Source organism: Convolutriloba macropyga, chromosome 13 (genome assembly GCF_964194025.1).
Source record: "Convolutriloba macropyga chromosome 13, txConMacr16.3, whole genome shotgun sequence".
NCBI lineage: Eukaryota > Metazoa > Xenacoelomorpha > Acoela > Convolutidae > Convolutriloba > Convolutriloba macropyga.
In genome coordinates this window covers 20,167,721-20,190,515 of record NC_134480.1, presented here as the reverse complement: position 1 = coordinate 20,190,515, position 22,795 = coordinate 20,167,721, and the positions used below count along the sequence as shown (strand labels likewise).

Here is a 22,795-nt window from a genome sequence, read left to right as displayed (position 1 = left end):
TCTTCAAAAATTGGGAAATAAATTTGCGTGTGTGAGATCGGATATTAGTCTGAAAATTGATCAGACAGAAGCTTTTTGTCGCATTTAGACAAAAAAAAATTTAACTGAATTTTTTGTTTTAATTGAAAATAACCCAAGTAAAAAATCAGCACTACATCAAACCTTTGACCATTTGAAAATGGTTGAGTCAGATCTAATAGCCGTCTCCCAGTGGGAAAAAAAAGATGAAATCTTGAAGCTTTTTGTGTTACATTGTTGCTATAAAAACCAAGTGTGCCGCAAAAATTTGTATAGTACTTTGCTTGAAAAAAAAAACAATATTATCTGATAGAAAATTATTGGGAGTTTAAGCGAGCTTTACAGTACCTCATAAATACTAAGGCGTTTTATAAGATCTCTTAAGATATATTTCGTCCTAAAAGTGTCATAACTAGTTTTTGCTACGTACAATATGTTTTTTATAAACGATCTATTCGTTGAAACCATGAAAATTATTGAAGTGTTTCATGGTCACAAAGCGATAAAGGAAACTTCTTTTGCTACTTTGGTTTATGCAACCAAGTGAAACTTAGTCGAGAAAAATACCCAAAGAACTTGTTTGTGTCGTCGTTTTTTCTAGCCAAAACCGACTAATGTTCCTGCGATTTTCGGTCCACCTTGTTGTTCTTGTTGGGTAATTAACATTCGTCATTTTAAGCGTAGGAATGATTCGATATCGTTGAGAGAAAGATCATGAACTTTTGTGTCCTGGGTTTTGAAAACGGTTAGTCTAGCAGACCGAACCAAAAATGGCTAGCATGTTCGGTTTCAAACGTAACTCAACCGCCATAAACTTTGCTTAAAAAATACAAAAAATATGTCGAAACTCAGTGAATTAAAATTAATCATGAGAGTTTTCATCAACGTCCAACACGCATGTTACATTTTTGAACGCAAAATAACCAAGAAATTCAATTTCGTTCTAATAGTTTTCTGCACGAGCTTAGGATGAATTTTCAGTAATTTTGCACATTCTGACAGATTTTTATCTGAGAAATATGTTTGAAATTACTGCAAAAAGAACGTTATGATAACGTTTGACTATATTAAACAGAAAAATCAAAATTTGCTACGGAAAAAAACCATTAACTTTTACGTCTAAAACCAGAAATAATGAAGATCTCTTACGTTTAAATACCGAACGGACCAAGTCTTCAAAAATTGAAAACGTCAAATCTCTCTTGCATTCAAAAACAACAAATCGAACGTTCAAAGCCGACAATACCGAAGAATTTTTAGAACTTTTTGTCAGTTTTGTTTTGGTATTGGCAACTAGGGAATGATAAATTTGCTGTCCGGAGCACTTGAAAATCTTGAACCATCAGGTTTTAATTTAAAATTTAAGATAACTGAGCATTTATCTGTTTATTTTTACGAACGCATCTGAATTATTATTAACGCCAAAAAAGTATCAACTATCAAAAAACAAAGTTTGATCCGCGGATATGATTTGAATCATTTTTTTAAATCAGGTGTTTGAAATGCGTTTAAAATTGATTTTACTGCTTGATTACAAAATTGGATATAAAAATTTTTAAGTTTTGTTGAACCTAAAGAACTGGGAGCACTTGCATCTTTATAAATGAAACCGTTATGAAATTTTCATTTTGCTAAAAAATTTCTATTTTTTTTAAAGTAAGCTTTTAAATATTTGCTTAGATGTGATGTGGTTTATTTTCACGGTATTGTTCTCAGTTTTGCCGTATGTTTCACAAAGATGACATATAGGCCCACTATAATTTTGCGTTATTGGTTTAATTTATAAATTTCTTTGCAGAAACTAGATAAGTTATTTGTTTATTTTAAAATTTGATGATAAAAAAACATTCTTTATCGCAATTATCTTTTCTAAACATGAGCCAAAAAGGAGAAAATTTATCTTAATGATTCGGAAGTTGTGGAGAACACTTCCAGCATAAAAGTACAATTGTTGAAAAACGATAAAACTGTTTATGCGTCGATTATGCGTCATTATCTTAAAAATGTTTTTTGGTTGCGCTGTATCCTGAGCTCACTTTTTATTCCGGTTTAAAAGGTATCATATTTGTTTCTGTAGCTAATTTTATAGCTCTATTTCAAACCATATAAATCTTCCCTCTATGGCGAATTTTTATTCCTACAAAAATTGACTTCGATGTCTGAAGTCGATGCTACATATTGTCAAAGTTCTAAGATGAACATTATTGATCTGGCATGAAAAATTAGCTTATCCTAATTATGTCGACGTCAAGTGTAGCTTCAAAAATGTTCAGTTTTGTCCACGTTTTATTCTAATCTCCAATCATTTCAGGTCATATAGATCAGATTTTAGCCACATTAGTTTTCAACAGAGCACAACGATAGTGAATGAATCATGATTAAAGTGTAATAAGCACAGTGTTACATAATATTAATAACATTTTTCTGCCATTAAAATTGATATCTGAATTTGATAATGCGTTGTGAACAAAAAGTAAGACTATTTATGGTTTAATCCAATTTTTTCTACGTTGTGTCCTGTTATATCAACATTTTAATGACCTTGAAAACGCATCAGGAAACTCTGAAAGCAAACTAGAGCGTCTGTTTTCAAAAGTAGTATCTCTTCAGCGCTTTCAAATAGGTCAACGAATATATACTTTCAACATGATAAACTTTGTTTTGAAAATGTTCGTTGTGAATTTCGTTCATCTATTTTAATCTCATCTGTCGCATCATTCTGTAAGGGCTGTAGCTTTCGTCATTCAACCCATTGGCCAGAGCTGCGGCTTGCATCCAGGCACCGTTTTCCCGCTTTCCCCTCATTGAGTTCCAGTTTCGTTTCATTTGATTAGCCAGTTCTCGCGCTTGCATCAACCCAGGCGCGCTTCGGGCTCCCATTGAGGCTGCGCGGATGTCAGGTCCAGGAAGTTTTGCATCTAAACAAAGTTAATCGCTAAGAATAGCCAGTCTAATTTGAATTGGTTAAGTGGCTAGATCTTATAAAACAATTTTCAGAATTATCAGTGAAGTTTATACTTTTATTTGGACAAGATGAGCATTTAACGAGAACTATGATCTGTCAGTCTTTTAGGATGTCAACACATTAACTTCAATCAACTTAACGGCCTATTTTTCTAAGCAATTTTTTTTCTAATTCAAAAATGAAAGTACTAATTTGCTCAAGTACTAATTTAAACATAAAGTGTCACATACTGAAAACGTGGTTTAAATTAGTCTGAAGAAGAATGGTATTGATACAAGTTACTCGTGAGAGCTTCAAAATTTTTACGATATTTACGATTTAGCAGTACCAAAATTGTTTCATTATTTTGATACATAGCTGACAAAAAAAATTTTTTCTAAACATGGTAATGCGCGTACGGTTTTGTCTCCATTTCTGGCTCTAAATTAATGCAATTTTTTCATGAACTCTATTTGTACTAAATGAAAATTAGTGTACCAGAAAACCAATGGAAATAATACTTGATCAAAAACGGTCTTGCAAGAGTGTCATCAAGAACTCGCTGAGCTCTCTACCATGCTGAAATGCTTTCCACAAAATGACCACTCTTCTTGCCAGATCAAACTAAATAATTATCCTCAGCGTAATTAATGAATGATTTCAGAGTTTTAAAATTTCGTTCTATTGACTAGTAATGTTTTCGAATATTAATCACAATCAATTTTATACCATATTTAATAAAGTCCGAACACAAAAAATTGGACTTGTTAGTTGACAAGGAACTGAGAGGCAAACAAAAGATTTTACTGAACATCTTGTAAGAAAACAGTAGCGTGGCTAGTTAATGGTACAATTTCAAACATTCAATTTGTTTCTGTCAGGTAAAGGAATATTTTCAAAAATATTGGTCACGTTGATAGATTTATTGGTTGTTACAACGGTAAGAAAATGAGTTAAAACTATATTTTTTTGCATTTGAAATTTGGTGGTCGCATACAATTATTCCGAAGATTTTCAAATTATAATAGCTGAGCCCACTTTTGTCAAACCTATTGATTTCTAATGATTGACATAAAGATAACAAAGCGCAAACACGACAATAAACGTTGAAAAGTCAGAAAGAAAAACAGGTATTCTCAAAACTTTATTAGCGTCAAAGAGGAGTATACACCAAGATATTTGGCTAACACGTTCAATTGTGTACCTTAATACAAAAAATTGGTGTTGCTAAACCAAAACAAAATACATCATCTATGGTGTCAATTTGGGTCTTTCCTATTATAGCCCCCCATAAAAATATAGTCCCCCCATTATCGTATATTTACCATGATTGGGGGGCTATAGGTTATCTCACCACTAAACTTGGGGAGGGGGGTATAATGGGAAAGACCCGTCAATTTTCATAATCCAATTAGATATAGAAAGAACTCCAAGCTTTGTTTTGGAGTGACGCAGGCTATGAAAGTGTAGGTGGACAAATTACCTGATAAAATCACCTAAGACTTTAAGACAATGCCTTGATCCCGTATTTTTAAAAATTAAGCTATTCTGCGGAAAAGTTATTCTCATGGCTATTATATTGCAGATAACAGTATTGTTTCATTGTTCAGAAAAATGCCTTAACTATTGCTTGAAGTGATCTATCTTTACGTTCTTTAGATACTGCAGTAATACTTAAAAAACACGAAATTGATTGTTGAGAAAAAAACCTAAATGTAGAGTAAACTAATCGAAGTTTCAGATAAATTCGTAAATAAAAAACAAAATGTTTTTCTCGATAGAAGCTTCAGTCTCGTGTTTTAAATGAAATGCAATTTAAACAGGCCACGAATAACTTTTCGGATCTATTCTGTTTTGCCCCGCCCCCAGTGTCTTTTACGCCCCCAGTTACAACTTATATGTTATATAGCACGTTAATATGTAAGAAAATAGCACGTGCTCCTGGGGGCGTAGAAAATATAAGCTCACTAACTTGGGGCGCCAAAACAGAGTTGATCCAATTTTTCAAAGAATAGGTTTGCCAGGTTTAACGTTTTGGACTTGGTAACAAAAAAAATGTTACCAGATAGTGCCATGCTTCATTTTTTGTTGTTTTGCAAACAAATGCGTATTTTGCGGTCAATTAATTGCCCTTAAAGCAGTAAGAAGATTGGCGGTTTCTTGGTTGTTTCTTTTTTGTCAATAGACATTTGTAGGTTTCGGTTGAAAAAATGAAAAGATCAGAACGAAGACATAAATGAAGAAAAACTGCATGTAGAAGTGAAATTTGCACGCAAAATTATCTAAAATGCGCAATTGTGTCTTGTTCTGAAACGAAAACCTTGCCGAGAAATTTATTTGAAAGTAATTAATTGAAAGTAATTAAGTAATTAAAGTAATTAATTTGAATAAAGTAATTGAAGTAATTAATAAAGTAATTAATTTGAATTATCCCTTGAAAAATGAAATGAATTGCTAAGAAAAGTCTTTGATTTCTCTGGACGCTTTTAATCAACACCAGTTTTCGGTTTCTATAAAAAATCACGCACGTGCAAATTATATGCCGAAAGGGATCTTTTCCGTTTGTGCCGCCCCCCAGTACGTTATGCCCCCCCCCCCCCCCCCCGTTACAGAACACGTGCCATTACATAGTAAATCATTATGTAAAATATTACACGTGCGTCTTGGGGGTTGCAAATAATATGCGCCCACAAAGCTTGGGGGGGCACAAACGGAAAAGATCCTCCGAAAGTCTAATCGAAAAGAGTTGCGGAAGGTTAAATACCAGCAGTTGACTTTCATCGACTTTCGTTGAATTCAATGATTTTAAAACATTCAAGTTGGTGTTTTAAGCAAAGTTACGTGACTTCGCAGACGTACCTGAATTTGTACCTCAACATCTCCAGCCGCTACGCTGCTCTGGAAAAACGCCAGAAGTTCTCAGTGGCTTCAAGATGAGTCACGTTACCTGTATGTAGTAAATTACCACAAAATAAAGCACCTTTGAGATGCGGCAAGGTGGATTTAGTATTTTTTCTGCTGATATTTTATTATTAGTTTTTAAAAACAGTTGGCAGCTGGCTAAATCGTTAGGTTTCTTAAAAAAGCTTGACGAACGAAAAGAACCGACATATTGTTACTCGTTCAGCATACAACCCGATAATTCATTTCAATTTATTCCAATGGAGTTCTAAACTTTTTTGGCATCTTTCCCAAGCATTTCAATAAAAAAGATGAAGTAGCTTCGATTATGCTAACGTTTACATCAGCCGCACGCCATCTTCTAGAGTAATTTATCCCATCACTCCACGGTCCGGGATAAATTCAGCAACCAGTTTTTCTTAAAAATCATTTTATCTAATCTTGCTACCATTATTCTATCAAGTACGCAATAAGAACGCAAAAGTATACTAAGCAGAGTAAAAGATCTTTGATTTTGAAGAGCATACAAAAATGGAATAAGTTACCCTAACGTAAGAGCGACGGAGAACAAAATTCTTTTCAAAAGAAATTTAACAGAGTTTTTGCAACGTCAGCATGAAAATTTTCCAATAGATAGACAGGTAGGATCATTCGTGTCTTATATTTTTATATAGTAGAACGAACAGCTTAATGGGTAACATCGTTTAACAACCAGAAGTTGGATGTATAATTTTGATTATTTCAATAAATATTCGTGATTATTCTGAAGGCATGTAAACTTTAACCTTTCGGTTATATTATTAATTTACATGTTTGGAAAAAACGTATTCTATTATTCTCAAGCATTTCATATTGATTTAGATACTGCTAAATGATTTCTTCTCCTAATGTATGATCAGTTACGGATTGAAAGAAACGTTCATTCGATCACGTTTTAAAAGCGCAAGCAAAGATTATCAGCTTTTAATCATCAATTCTTTCATTACATTAGAGGGTGAACATCAGAAGATTTCACGAGAAAATGAAGTCATCAAATTAAACACTTTGAAATTTGTTCAACGCTCTTTAAGTCATGTAACAAAAGGCATAGATTTTAATTGAGTCTTTAAGCGGAAGATGGAAAGGAAATAAGTACCTGTGATTGGTCAAAAACGAAAGGAAGAAAAAAAGGGTAATAATAATGATGAAAACCTGATTTGACGCATCAGAAGAAATGGAAAATATTCAAAAGAAATAGTATATGCTTTGGTAACGATACGCTTAGCGTTATTTCCGCTCCTGGCCATGACTCGTGCTTGGTAAGCATGATTTACGCTAAAGCGTATAAAATCTGTCAAAAATTTAAAATTTTATTAGAGATTTCATTCTCGTTTTTTTTTCACTTAAACAGAAAAGATGGTTAAACCGCTGTGTTACAAAATATCGGACTTTCAAGAAAACCGACTTAAAATCAATATTGAGTGCAAAGCATTCATACAAACATAGTCTAAGAAATGGCAGCTTCGAAGTCAGAAACCCGAGAAAAGAAGAAAATTGTCAACAAAAAGGACAATAAGTTAGTATATGATGTTTAAAAAAATATCCAATAATCACACTGAAAAGAATCAGAGTGACGAATGGCTCTTTCTCTTGCCAATATGCAATTTCAAGAATTACAGTCAGAATTATTCTCATAAATGGCTATTTTTCCAGAAATTTTGCAGTAAATTATGTGTAAAATAAGCAAATGGACTGAAACTGCTTTTCAGATGTTCAAAAAAGCTAAACATTTTTGATTATTTGAACTCTTTGAAGGATTATGAAGAATAAGATCAAGATAATGCTCCTGGGCGTAAACCGAAAGCTCTCGGCAAATTTTTTTCAAGAAAGAAAATGATTATCCCTGGAAAAGGCAGCAAGTAGTCCAGACTTAACACCAATTTAAAATTTTTTGGTGGTTTTAAAGCAGTGACTTCACAAACATGAGATATCAATAGAGGCTTGAATTAAAACTTTAGAAAGCTTTTATTGGACACTAAGAACGCTGAAAACTTATGAACGTGGTAGTAGAAAGCAGATTTGATATCAAAATGCGGTGTATTTCTGTATTTCATGTTCATTTTGGTGTAATTAGCTTATGCTACCACAATGTAAGTACATTGTGAAGATAAATAACACAACTGGAGATTATCGAAACATAGACATACAAAAAACTTCATTTTTACTACAATCAGCAACCCATTTGTTGAAGATGTTAACTTGTTTCTATTTTTATTTTCGGAAAAAAACAGGCAAAACTAATAACCGAAAAGCAAAATCTAAAAATCATTTTCCGATATCGTTGTTCAAGATTCTCCAAAAATTCCAGTTTCAGAAAATTCTTTTTTCAACAGCCTGCGGGAAACAATGCCAACAACAAAACACACAAAATCAAAGCAGAAAACGCACAACATGTTGAAAACACAAAAATTGAAGCTTTTGTGATTTTTGACCATCCAATTGAAACCTCTCAAAGAGACTATCTCCAAAAGACTGAGACTTCAAAAACTAGCAAATATTCAGAAAGACCTGCTGAGATAAAAACTGTGAGAAGAAAATCAAATGGGCAGAGAAATCCGAAAAAAAAGTGTGATGGTATTTCACATATTTTTAATTTGTCTCTGAAAAACACATTAAACAGAACTCCATTGTAATCAAAAAGCCTCCCGATTCACACCAATCCAACAAGTCCCATAGCACAATTGCTAATTAAATTTGTAGAAAGGAATAATAATTTAGCAGCAGATTTTAGCTTTGAACCTATCAAAAACCACACTTGCGTAATTATTATCACATTAGCTTTTCTCTTGCACTCATATGACCAAAACTACTTATCTGTCTCGCTTTCTCTCTCTCTCTCTCTCTCTCTCTCTCTCTCTCTCTCTCTCTCTCTTTCTCTCTCTCTCTCTCTATTTCTTTCTCTCTCTCTCTCTCTCTCTCTCTTTATTTAGAAAATATAAGTAATAATAATGATGAAAACCTGATTTGACGCATCAGAAGAAAAGAAAAAGTTAAAAGTTTCGAAAGAAAAAAAATATGCAATGGTAACGATACGTTTAGCCTTATTTCTGCTCCTGGCCATGGCTCGTGCTTGGTAAGCATGACTTACGCTAAAGCGTATAAAATCTGTCAAAAATTTGAAATTTTATGAGATTTTTCATTCTCGTTTTTTTGACTTAAACAGAAAAAATGGTTAAACATTTGTGTTAAGAAATATTGGACTTTCATGAAAACTGACTTAAAATCAATATCGAGTGCGAGGCATTCATATAAACCTAGTCTAAAAAATGACAGCTTCGAGGTCAGAAACCCGAGCAAAGCAAAGAAATTGTCAAGAAAAAGGACGAAAAATTAGTATATGATGGCTAAAAGAATCCAACAATAACATTGGAACGATTCAGATTGATGAATGGCTATTTTTGCCATGAAGAATTACAGTCAGAATAGTTCTCGAAATTGGCTACTTTTTCATATATTCTGCCGTATAAGGTGTGTAAAAAAATGAAATGGACAAAAACTGCTTTTCAGATGTTCAAAAAAGCTGAACGTTGTTGATCATTTGAAATTTCTGAACAATTAAGAAGAATAAGATCAAGATAATGCTGCTGTGCGTAAACCAAAAGTTGTTCGCAAGTTTTTTTCCAAGAAAAAAATGGATATCACTTGCAAAGGCAGCAGGTAGTCCAGACCCAAATCCAATTTAAAATTTATTGGCGGTTTTAAAGCAAAGATTTCACAAACATGAGATATCAATAGAGGCTTGAATTAAAACTATAGAAAGCTTTAGTGGACATTGAGAACGCTGAAAACTTACGAACGCGTTAGTAAAAAGCAGGTTTGATATCAAAATGTGGTGTATTTCAAGTTCATTTGGGTGTAATTAGCTTATGTTACATTAATGTAAATACTTTGTGAAGGTAATTAACACAACTGGAGAAAGTCGAAACATAGAGAGACGAACATTTCATTTTTGCTACAATCAACAACCCATTTGTGGAAGATGCTAACTTTTTTCTGTTTTTTTTCGGAAAAAAACAGCAAAACTAACAACAAAAGAAGCAAAATCTAAAAACCTATAATCCGATATCGTTTTTCAAGATTCTCCAAAAACTCCGGTTTCAGAAAAATTTTTTCAGCAGTCTGTGGGAAACAATGACAACAACAAACACACAAAATCAAATTAGAAAACGCAAAACAAGTGAAAGACACAAAAAAATAAACGTTTGTGCTTTTTGATCATTCAATTGAGTCCTCTCAAGGAGAACATCTTCCAAATGTTGAAAACTCAAAAACTAGCAAATTCTCAAAAAGACCTGCTGTGATAAGAACTTCGAGAAAAAAAAAGCGAATGGGCAGACATATCCGAAATAAACAAAAGAACCCTTAAACACCTTGAAAAGAAACCCATTGTGATAAAAAAAAGCCTCAAAAACCATGTAAAACGTTCACAGCAATCCAACAAGTCCCATATTACAATTGCTAACTAAATTTTTAGAAAAAAGATATAATTTAGCTGCAGAAAATTTAGAATTGAACTTATCAATAACTACACCTGCGTAACTTTATCATATTAGCTTTTCTCTGCACCCATATGATCGAAAATATTTATCTGTCTCGCTTTCTCTCTCTCTCTCGCTCTCTCTCTCTCTCTCTCTCTCTCTCTCTCTCTCTCTCTCTTTCTCTCTCTGTCTCTCTCTCTCTCTCTCTCTCTCTCTCTTCTCTCTCTCTCTCTCTCTCTCTCTCTCTCTCTCTCTCTCTCTCTCTCTCTCTCTCTTTCTCTCTCTCTCTCTCTCTCTCTCTCTCTCTCTCTCTCTCTCTCTCTCTCTCTCTCTCTCTCTCTCTCTCTCTCTCTTTCTCTCTCTCTCTCTCTCTCTCTCTCTCTCTCTCTCTCTCTCTCTCTCTCTCTATCTATCTATCTCTCTCTCTCTCTCCTCTCTTCTCTCTCTCTCTCTCTCTCTCTCTCTCTCTCTCCCTCTCTCTCTCTCTCTCTCTCTCTCTCTCTCTCTCTCTCTCTCCCTCTCTCTCTCTCTCTCTCTCTCTCTCTCTCGTTGGGAGCAAACAACCACACTCTTTGCTACAATTCTGAAATTTTCAATGCGGTGAAAACCAATTCATCTTAGCATTTGTGGCATTACTTCTATGATATTCAGATTCCAGAAAAGTATTGATGCAAAAAAACATAGTTTCAATAATTCACTTCGATTTGTATATAAAAATCAATCAGGACTCTTTTTCTAGTCGCAAAAATTTGATGAGCGATGTTGAACCACATGTTGAATTGTAAAGTTTGGATATCTCAGATAAAATACTTCATCTTCTGCTGTCATTCAAGAGCGATGAAAAGGTTTAGATACCTGCACAATCTTGGAAAATATTATGTCAATATCTTCTTATTTGTAACTTCATGACCTCCTCGCAATTTAATCATATGCCAATTTGGCAACTACGGACCGTCTCGTAGAGCCATTGTGAAGCAATAATTGAGCATTTATCATCATTCAAAAGTTAACCATAGAAAACTGGTGTTTACGACAATCAAAATGGTTGTTTTTCAGTTTTTATTTAATTAATCAAAACCAAACAAATCTGTGCGTTTCAGCTGTGTTCATTTTGAGCGCCATGCATATATTGAAGAACATTTTTATGTGATGGATACGAAAATCGTCTAAAAAAAGATATATCTTTGATACTATTACTTTGGTATAAGATAACAATAATACAGTAAATAAATAAATAAATAAATATGTTTCTGGGTAATCGCAGCGGAGCAGAATTAGGGTTTTCACTCTGCAGTGCATTAACAGTAGCCTGTTCTCAGCCGTCCTTTTTCAATTATTCTCCATATCTCAGACAGTTCATTTGGCGAGAATGAATGCTCTTTTTTGGTGACTTTGTCCACTTTTTTTGCGTCTGAGACTTTCACGTGGTACCATTATTGCAGCCAACACTGGTCAGGCTATGGTCAACCTGAAGCTATGGTTAAGTAAGAGCTCATCCTTACACAGACAGCTTCACGGAGGCAGGGGATTGATCTCTCAACCATTGGCGTGTGAATCACACACCTTACCTCTCGGCTATCACGCCACCAGCTTTTTAAAGACGGTGACCAGCTTTTTAATCCTTCTTAGTTATGCCCACTATTATTTATCCCCAATTAAATCATACTCAAACTTCTATAATTTCAGTCGGGTTTTGTTTTTGTATAACAAACATGATTGGAATTTAAAATAAGGGAGATATGTATGATTCGGGTGAAAACTTTAAGAAATAATAACCAAAATTTAAATACATTTTGTTTGAGGAAAGGGATCTGAATCAAAAAATAATGACGTCAGATTTTGTTCGGATGGAACAATGTGATGTTTACCTATTTGGGGTTAATTGAATCGGGCTGGGAAATTTTTATGACTACAACTTTTCATAGAAGCCATAATATGAAGTTGTAATTTTAAAACTTTTTGAATTATGGGGTCAACCCGGGTAGGACCGAAAGAAATGATATAATCAAAACTATTTGCATCAAAACACTGTATATTAGGAAACCTGATCATTAGAGAGCATTTGTTAATTGAAGAACGACAATCACAACGGAAAAAGTTTAAGTTTTTGTAAAACGACGAAAAATAGTTCCTTACATAAGATTAAATGGATTATGCTAATGTATTATCAACTCAAAGAAAGCACTGAAGCAGCTAGAAATTTAAAATGACAAACTATTTAAAATAACAACTTAAAGATTTTGATCCTTATAATCAACACAGGAACACATATTACTGAAACCCTTATTACTGAATACATTCAAATACTCATTTTGACCTAAAGTTACTGAAAAAAAAACTGAATCAGTTTTAATTTCGTATAAGTCTACCCAACCCCTGTGCTCGACTCAGCTCGGTTTGATCAGCGTCCGTTTTGGTCTGGATGACATTGGTCACGCACCCTGACCTGGGTTGTTCACAGTTCAATATGTTGTTTTACATTTTGAGTTACCTTTTGACGTCATACCGAATATCGAGTTCATTTACTATAGTAAGCAAATTATGTTTAAAGCCACCGAATCAAAACATGTATATGTGTAAAACATAAACTTATGGAAGTTTACCCGTTTAAAATATTTATTTCCACGAAAGTATTAGAGGATTTTTCCGCTCTGTTGAGGTTATCGGCGCAACTTGAGTGCAAATCGATACCAAAGTCAAACCCTGGGTTCAAAGAACAGGAACTAGAGATTGAAACAAATAGACTCAAAGTTACCAGACACAAAGGTCTGAGCTATAAGCACCGCATTGAAATACAAACATTAACAATACTTGACAAATTTTCCATTATCAATTTTGGATTTTCTCCTGGTCAATTTGTTCATGGTGCTTGAATAAAAGTTTTTAAAAGTATTTCAAGGTAACAATTTTGTTAACCATGTCCTCAAAATTTACGGTCAAAGAAGAAGAATTAATTAACGGCGGAATTATATGGAAAAAAATGCGGACCTAATGATTTTTAACAGTAAAATGATTTTTACAGTAAAAAAATTGAGTTCAAGGCATTCAAAGCTGGAGAAATTTTTCTAGAATTTAAAAAAGAATGCATTCTGTACCGCAAGTGGTGCATTTTTAAAGTTTCTGAAACAGCATACAAAAAAAACTTTTCTCTGTTTTGATCTGTAGGATGTTCTGCTTAGAGTTTTACAAGATTCAAACCTTAACTTCGCGTAGAAATTCAAAAATTAAATTTCAAATTGCGCAGAATGTTTTCAGACACCCGAAATTTTTACTCTGATTTTTCTTCTATTCTAAAAAGTAACGAGATCAGAATATGGCCATAGTAGAAATACAGAATTGAAATATTATGAATCAGCGCTGATTTACTATATTATTATGTTGCATGTGCTTTTTTCATTATTCTATCAAGCAGTCTACACCCATGATCCGACATGACGAACTCATTTTCATGGTTTTATTTTCAGAATCATGTGTTTTGCATCATTTTAGCATTTGTTAGTAATTTTGAAATTGCTGAATAGTTTTAAAAAGCAGAGGACTTTTTTACTTTCCAGAAAGGTTCAAAGCTGTTTAAACGCTCTTTTAAACTCCCTTTCAACTGGGTTTAAATGTTTGGACAATGTCTTTCAAGTTTAATCCTATTTACAAATGGCAAAAACTCATAGCATAAAAGGTTCTTGATGAATGTTTGCGACGGATAAATTAAAAAACAGAGATCTGGACAGCCGTCTAGAGACTGATTAAGAAAAAGAAAAGCTGAGGCAAAATTGTTCTTAAATACCCAAATTTTAAGTTCCAATTTTTGTTCTTCAGATGTCAAAGGTCATGTGTTGATCAAAGTCATTGCTAACACATGCAAATTTAAAAAATGGATAGAATTAGCTAATAAATTTTAACGAGAGTTTGGTTAAATATATTAGATATATTGATGAAATAAAAAATTGTAATAATAAATATGTTAATTCTCATATATATCTTAAAACGAACCTTCTGGTCAAAATGTTTCCTTGTATTTTGTTCAAAATAAAAAAATAAAAAGTTAACATTTTTAACTTTAAAAAGTATCTTTTTCATCATTCAAATTTGGTTTTGATAGGTTTTTGATCTCATACTATTTTTTTAGCTTACATGAGTAACAAAAATTTTGATTTGAATAAGGTAGTTTTGTAATCTTTTCAAAAATAGGAAAACCGTCAAAAAAGATGCAAATTTTAAGTGTGTTTTTTATTTTCTTTTTATCTTGAATACGAACTGCTATGAGATAATTGCGATATGGTTCATTTCATATTTCAAATGATCTATCATTTCATTGTTTTTAACTATACTTAAAATTTGCACTTTTTGCCGCAGATTAAGCAGACCCATTTTTTTTATTTTTTTCTAATTTTGCCGATCAAACTCAGGTATCGTTTTTGATAGAGTTTTTTCAATGTTGTGAGGTAAAAATGATTAAAAACTGATCCCTTAGTGAACCGCTTCCGATTTTGTAACAAGAATTTTTCGGCATGAAAACCGGAGGAAAATTAGATAAAATGATCTGGAAACTTCTCATGAAAAACTACGTTGCCATAAGTATTAACTAAGTAACGGATAGTTGTGGTTATTAAGGATAATCGAATTGCAGAATTTTAAAAAGTTTCTATCCCAAAATTTACTCTGCTTAGAAACCTGCTAAAATTACCATAAGTTACGAGTACGTAACCCTGATATCTTCATTATCATACGCGGACGTCTTGAGTCGATTACAATATTTCATTTTTCTGTATCAATATCTTAATCATTGAAGAAAAAATGGGGTCTGCAAGAACATAAGCTATTCATCTGTGAAATCTATGTACAAAAATTAATATGCCAAAAAACTTTAACACTAAAAATTGATTCGCTCATGCCCCGAAGTTTCAATTTGTCAATATTTTGACCAATACGCTCCTATTGTTCCAAAACGCCGCAAATATCTGTGCAAACGTTTTCAGCAGGGTTATTTGCATAAAGTTCATGGTTGAGTTGTGAAGGTCGGAAGTGCATGAGAATATCTCTAGCTGCAGATTCCTGATATTAAAAGTCTAAATAAAGAAATGATGGTTTTAAAGAGAGCAACAGCTTTTTATCAATAGCTTCTGACTAGATTTCTGCTCGAAATAAAAATTGAAATTCAGAAGCAATTACTTTAGGATTTAAATTTTCTCTGAATTCTCGCGACTTTAGCGTGGATTGATTTCATTTACTCTTATGAAAAGTTTTCATGTTCTCGTTGTTTATATGCAGTTCAATTTTCCAGTGCAAATTTTGCAAAGAATTAAATTTGCGTCTTAATTGAATCCTTGTCAGGAATCGGCAGTATTTTTTGCGTTTGAAGTAGCGTTTGACCAGACCTTAGATTCTTGATAAAATATCTGATTAAAGTTTTGCGGTTCTTTATAGTTAGTACCAAAATTATTTTTGAGCTCAGATTTCCATCGCGTACGCTAATTAACGATATAATTAAACTTTGGTCTCAATCTTAGCCCATAGTTTTTATGTCCTAGATTTTCTGCGGGCTAGAGCCCTCCTCATTTATGCTGTTATGAAACAAACTTAAAACTATTGATCATTACGGCTGGAGTTTATAACTGTTTATAACTGGAGCACATCACATTTTTGAGTTAGTTTTTGCTGTCTTCTAAATTTTGCAATAGACATTTATTTACTGTTCAAAATTACGAGAGAAGTTGGACTCTGTCTGAAAAACCAACTGAAACCAAAAAAGCAAACAAGTTCAATAAATAAATAATATCGCCAAATTTGCTCCTAATAAGTAAAATGGCAATCAATATATCTGTAGAGCATAATTCATGTCTTTATGAGACCATAGATGGTCTGAACAATTTCGAAATCAGTTTTTGTGATTTTGACAAGACTGGCCGTTACGCAAACCAATTAGTTTTTGAAATCTACTCAAAACAAAATAATTCAAATGTCAAATTCTGTACTCGCTATGGCCTGTAACAAATTTAAGATTACTCAAACTTATTTCGACGCGATGACCTTAAAAAGGCATCATAGTAAGTAAACTCAGCGAGAGCTATTAAAATGATATACGTTAAATGTATTGAATTTCAATTACGTTTAAGCTTCAGAACTAGTCAGCAAAAATGTAATCATTGGTACAATTTTTGTTGAAAATATTGGGGCAAAGTTGTCGAAAGTTCGTTCATCGTCCGCGTTTGTAATAAAGAGTAGAAACTTCAATAAAGAGAAGCAATCAATTACAAAAACTCAATGAAATTTATCAACTCAGAAGTTAGCAGATCAGAGAGGAGGACAACATTTCTGACGTTATTGTAATATTCGTTCAAAACTTCTAAAACTACTCATCGGATTACTTCTACTGAAATATGAGCAATCTCGTAATAAATTTTACCAAAGCCTCAGCAGAGATGATTTTAAACAAAGGGTAGCTTGGTGTATTTTACTTTTTTAAATTCTGATCGATAAAGCAAGCTAAGCTGAAAAATTAATACTACTGAACATGTTATTCAAGTAAAAGGCAAGTTTTTCGGATAGCTTTGCATCATAATAGTTCTTCGGCAAATCCTTTTTTTGCAAAAAAAATTGGATAGGGGTTAAAAGGAAAAAGCAGATTCTTTACCCATTAGAGACAAAAATTAAGCAGGCATATTTCTAAATTCAACTAGCTAAATAAAATTTCCAGTGTATTTTTCCAAATTGAACACAAAAAAATTCAAACAATAAACTCCCAAAAAATTAACCTGAAGAACAAAGCAATTTAAAAAATATTCGTTTGTTTAAATGACAATCAAGCCAACAAACGTGATATATATGTATTGCAGATTGCAAATTCAAGAAATCAAAGAATTTTCACTTTTTTCCAGCATAGTCAATATAAATATCAAATAATTCTCTTGAAAAAAATCATTTTGCAAAAGCCAAGACAGAAACTCAATTTGAATGACAAAAATCAGAAACACGGAAAGTTTTATACTTTATTCTTAGCGGTCGAGATACGCAAGTGGAGAATATTTATGTCTTTCCACATCTAATGTAGAATACATAACTATTAAAAGAATCTCTGATGGAAAATTAGAAAAAGTACTGAATTTTGGAATTTTTTGAAGAGAAAATTTTTTCTTTCACTGTCCAACCTCAGCAAAAACCAATGGAAAAACAAACGATTGTTATTTGCTAAAAAATCAAGGTAAACTGACTGGAGGACATTTATAGCCGACAGATATAGCTTTCTGTTTCTTTTTATTGCAAAAACTGAACCCTTACAAATTTTTGAAACCACTTGCAAACCATCAAGTTCTATGGCCGCTCGTCTCCAGTCAGTTGAGATGTTGAAAAAACATATTATCATCAACAATTAAGCATGAATCCTAAAAATGGTAAAAATATGAAATAATAGTCTTTTTTGTTTATTGTCAAATCAATTATAAACAGAGACTCAAATTGAGATCAGTAATAGCCAAAAGTGTTTGGTTTTATTTTTTCACAAACTTAGTGCACTAGATTTTTGCTGGTTGATTATAAACAGAGAGTTAATTATAAACAGAGACTCAAAGACTCTAACAGAGACTCAAATTTAATGCACTGCTTAATGCATTTAATTTCAATAATTTGAATATATATTATGTATTAACGAGTTTGAGGAAGTTGTAGAAAAATGAAAGCCCCGAATCAAAAATATTTTATATCATTGCTATGACAGAAAAACACAAATTGAGTTGAAAATACCTATTTGATTTTTAGTGCCTATGGGTCTTCTAAGATTGGTTTAAATCAATCCGGTGAATCGTGCCAATATTGATGCTTTGCCTGGTGTTTTCACAAGAAAATATTTGAAAACTCTCCTTCATTTTGCGTCAATTAACCGCCTGTGGAATGTGTCTGGGAAAATTAACCAAAGCTAATAATTTTTCTAGACTCGCAGAAGTTAAGGCAAGAAAGATTGCGATGTGTTTTTGGTGGAAAATCTTTATGATTACTATAACCTCAAAATATCAGGATATTTTTGATGAAAATGATAGTTTTGAAATGAGCGCAGTGTAAAAGTTTTTCAAAATTATCCTCTTTTTCATTTTTGAATGAATCACAAAATTGACAAAACTTTGCGAATGACTAGAAACACTTTATTGCTCTGAGAAAAAAAAATTGTATTCTAAATTAAGCAAACTTTTTAAAGACAACTCAAAACTGACATTGTCAGATTATTATTTTAAGACGTGCAGTGAACGGATCAACCATCTCTTTAAGAACAGTTTGATCCGAGAATATTAGAACAGTTGTAAATGTAGTTTATATATATATATATACATAATATATGTATATATTATATATATATATATATATATATATATATATATATATATATGTATGTATATATAAATGTATATATATATAAATATATATATATATATATATATATATATACCTATATATATATATATATATAAATGTATATATATATATATATATATATATATATATATATGCGTGTGTGTGTGTTTATATATATATATATATATATATATATATATATAAATATATATATATATATATATATATATATATATATAAATATATATATATATATATTTATATATATATATATATATATATATATATATATATATACATGTGTGTGCTCGTGTGTGTGTGCGTTTGTTTTTGTGTATGTGTGTGTGTGTGTTTGCGTGTGTTTTTCGCAGTGCTCATGAATTCTTTAGTTTAAATTGTTAAATTGTCCTCAAAAATGGACCGACTTGTATTCAGAAATATTCGATTGATATTCTAATTATTTGAGCGAGAGGTTCTCTTAAACTTCAACAAGAAATCAATTGAGTCCAAAATTAAAGTAAAAATGAAACTGAGCTTGTCTCTTCCGAGACAATCTCCACATCCGAAAGGTTGTTTTCTGAAATAATTGAAATAAATATAAGTCCGCCAAAATAATAAGATGCATGCCACGGGGCTGGAGAATTCTCCATTATGCCTTATCTCAACTTAGAAAGAACTGAAGAGGCAATTTCTGTATTGTAATTTTGTTTCTAATTAAACTCTTATTTCGTAAATTTATTTTCATTTATATTTCCCCGAATTATAACCAAGACCGAAACATATTCTAGCGCAGTTCACTAAACGAGCTATAGTCAATTAGCCGTTTTTAAAATGTTAAATCAATTTTTTTTGCAAAGATTTCTTTGCTGTTGTTTGCACCGCAACCAACTCTCAATTTCGCATGACTGTTAAGAGTCTTGGCTCCTATAAAAAGCCAGTTTATCTTGAAAGCTCAGATACTCTATTTTCAGTGGATGGTGGTTTTATCGCTCGATCTAAATTTTCAAAGCATGATTGCTTTTTCTTTTGGAAACAAAAGAAACTAAAATGACATTTTTGAGTTTATATGCCAATATAGATTTTTTGCATTTGATTATTTTATTTGATTAAGAGAAAACTTTTCAAATGATGCTCGAATCAATTATAAACAACAGGTTTTATAGAAGGACATTGATATCTCAATTGAACAGAATTCAAACGACGTTGCCAAGACAAAAGTTGCAACACAAATTGACAAAGATTTGGAAAAAACGTATTAAAATCTAATTAATATCAACATTCTTGATAAAAAATTAATCGTATATCTTATTAATTAATAATAAAACTTTCGATGTAAATGATTTTTGATCATGCTTTCTGCAAAAATCTTGAAGTTGCATACAAATTTCAGTTTGTTTGTTTACTAGGTTCTTATTGATATTGTGAATAATGTAGTTTGTATGACAAACAGTACTTGTCAATTTTTGTAGACTATGTTCAATCAAGCCTGAAATCTTCAGTTTTTTTCTTTTGTTCAGCCCACGCTTAAAGCAAAATTGTGTGTCTAATTGCGAGGAATGAGCTTTTATTCAAAGGTCAAGAGAAACTTAATGCTTCCGTTATTTTGTTTCTGAATAACACTTCAGTATCACAAAAGCTACCGGGTTTCAAATTCTCTAGACATACTTGGCTTTCCTATATTTCCGTACATGTTAATTAACACGAGAACAAACAAGTCTGTGAGCTAATGGCCTTGACTTCAAACGTTTTTTCATCAAGCTAAAATAAGGTTAAACTTTTGAAAAGATTAGTCGTTTTCTTCCCTGTGGTCTTTATAGAAGCTATGAGCAAAAGTAACATGAAGTTGGTGAAATTGAATGCGAATGAGGACCTTAGTTATGACCAACAGCATTATTGTGAAAAGTTTGTAAACGCTTTAAAACATTGTTAGGTTTTCCCAAGGAGAAAACAAATTGCTTATTGAATTCAGGTATGCGTTGCAGATTTTTTATTTGAATATCAACTCAGTCTGTGAGTTTAACAAAGTTTATCATGATGATGATTTGGAATTTTTGAGACAAAAAAAAACTCAAAAGTTATTTGTGTACTTGTCTATACACAGTATCGATAAGAAAATAAACAAGGAGGCTCGGTAATGTGCGAACGCACATAAGGTTCCGACCCTGCTCATCTACAATTTTGGCATAATTGTCTACCAAATGAGGAACAGATAGAAAACCCCAAAAATTCAAGTATTTTTCAAAAAACATTGGAGTATGGAAGAAAAGATAGCTCCAAGGCAAATAACTCAGTGTAGTAAAAATGACGCATTAGTTTTATGGGATATGCCTAAATGAAGGAAGCAAGTCAAGACGATCAGCAAGATCAAACAAGAACAACGAACAATAGTTACATCAAAAATTTATGTCCGTTTTAAAAAACAAAAATTAATAACAAAGTCAAAATAGCGTCAAAAAAAACTACCATTAAACAAAATTCTTGTAATTCACCAGAAAAGACATATGACCAGTCCATAATAAGGCTTGGTAACAATTAGACAATAAAAACAAAACAGTAAATTTGAAAAATTCGTTTAATTTTTTTAAGAACAATTAATTTCAAAGTAATGAAAACCATCAGGGATCAACTAAAATATCCCATAGATCCAGTATTACCAGTGTTTTGAAACATGGGAATTAAGAATTGTAGGTATTCAATATTTATGCGGTTACAAAAAGAACAACAAATAGACAACAAACAAAAAATAAGTTAAATTTTGCCCGAAAACGCTTTCGAAGCCTTAAAGCCATAATTTGGCACTCGAAACATGTTCAATCGCGCCTTATTTGGAAACCAATAAGATATTATGTGAACTCTCTTGAAAGAATCTAGGTAACAAGTAGACAAAAGAAAATCAAAATTAAATAATATTTGTTTTTTTTCGAAAAAAAAATTAGTTCCAAAGACATGAAAGCCATTAAAAACATAATAAATAATTAAATAGGTTTGTTTATTTTTCCTTAGGAAACCAATAAGACCTGCATTTATCCAGAATATATCTAATGCCAACAAAAACAACGTAAAATCTAACAAAAACCGAAAAGTAATTTTCTTCTGTAATAAAACCTTTTCGAAGCCAGTAAAGTCATACCGAATTCATTTAAAACATTAGATTTTTTGACACCAATTCCTTTGACACCTTCCTCAGACAACAATATTATCATATTGGGCCTGTAATTAACGAGACTAGGAAACAAACAGAATATAAACGGAACCATATTGCGAAGTTAAAAAGTGTTTTTTATTATTTTTGAAAACAATTGTTTTCAAAGTCATGAAAACCATCAGCTATATACTAATATCAGAATATAGGCTCTTCTATTCCTTCATAAAAAATTGAGATCTGTCCTTTTCCATGAAATTTTGAAACGACTAAAAGACGAAGTGAAGGCGGCAGTTAAAATCAAAATTAAAAAAAAACCTCAATTAAATTCTTCGAGAAATTGGCGTCGGAGCCGTTAAAACCATTATCTGTACCTTTAGAAATTTTAATATTATCAATTGTGCCTAATTTTGAACGCCAGAGACTAGGAAACAAACAGAATATAAACGGAACCAAATTGCGTAATTAAAAAGTGTTTTTATTATTTTTGAAAACAATTGTTTTCAAAGTCATGAAAGCCGTCAGCTATCGACTAATATCAGAATATCGGCCCATCTATTCTTCCATGAAAAACCTCATAATGTGTTATATGAACTGTCAATAACGTGCTAACTTGACAAAACTAGAAAACGTCAAAAAAGGGGCAAATACCTGAATATGAAAAAATGAGAAATCTAGTGGTATCAAAGCCAGTAAATCATAACATAAGGTGTATACTTCATTTATGAATGCATCTGTATTCACTAGAAATAAGAAACAGTTTTTCATTGCGGACACTTAGCTATAAGACGATCAAATTAAGAGAAAAAAGGAGGCAAAGTTCAAAAAGCCATTATCTATTTAAAAATAAAATATTTTTAAAAGTCAAAATGAGCATAAGCTTTCAAATTTGGAGCTAATTAGGAAGCATTTTGAACCTATCACTACCGAGCTTTG

The 22,795-nt window shown here is 32.1% G+C and overlaps 1 protein-coding gene across 1 annotated transcript in view; it reads right to left on the bottom strand.

Moving 5' to 3' along the window:
• Nucleotides 1–2,286: 2,286 nt before the first annotated feature.
• The window catches only part of LOC142351533 (uncharacterized), a 42,747-nt gene continuing 22,238 nt past the window's right edge, over nucleotides 2,287–22,795 (bottom strand). Inside the window, exon 2 of the mRNA XM_075403604.1 lies at nucleotides 2,287–2,936. Within this exon, the coding sequence (XP_075259719.1) occupies nucleotides 2,710–2,936 (227 nt within the window). The 3' untranslated portion in view covers nucleotides 2,287–2,709. The remainder of the gene's footprint in view (nucleotides 2,937–22,795) is intronic.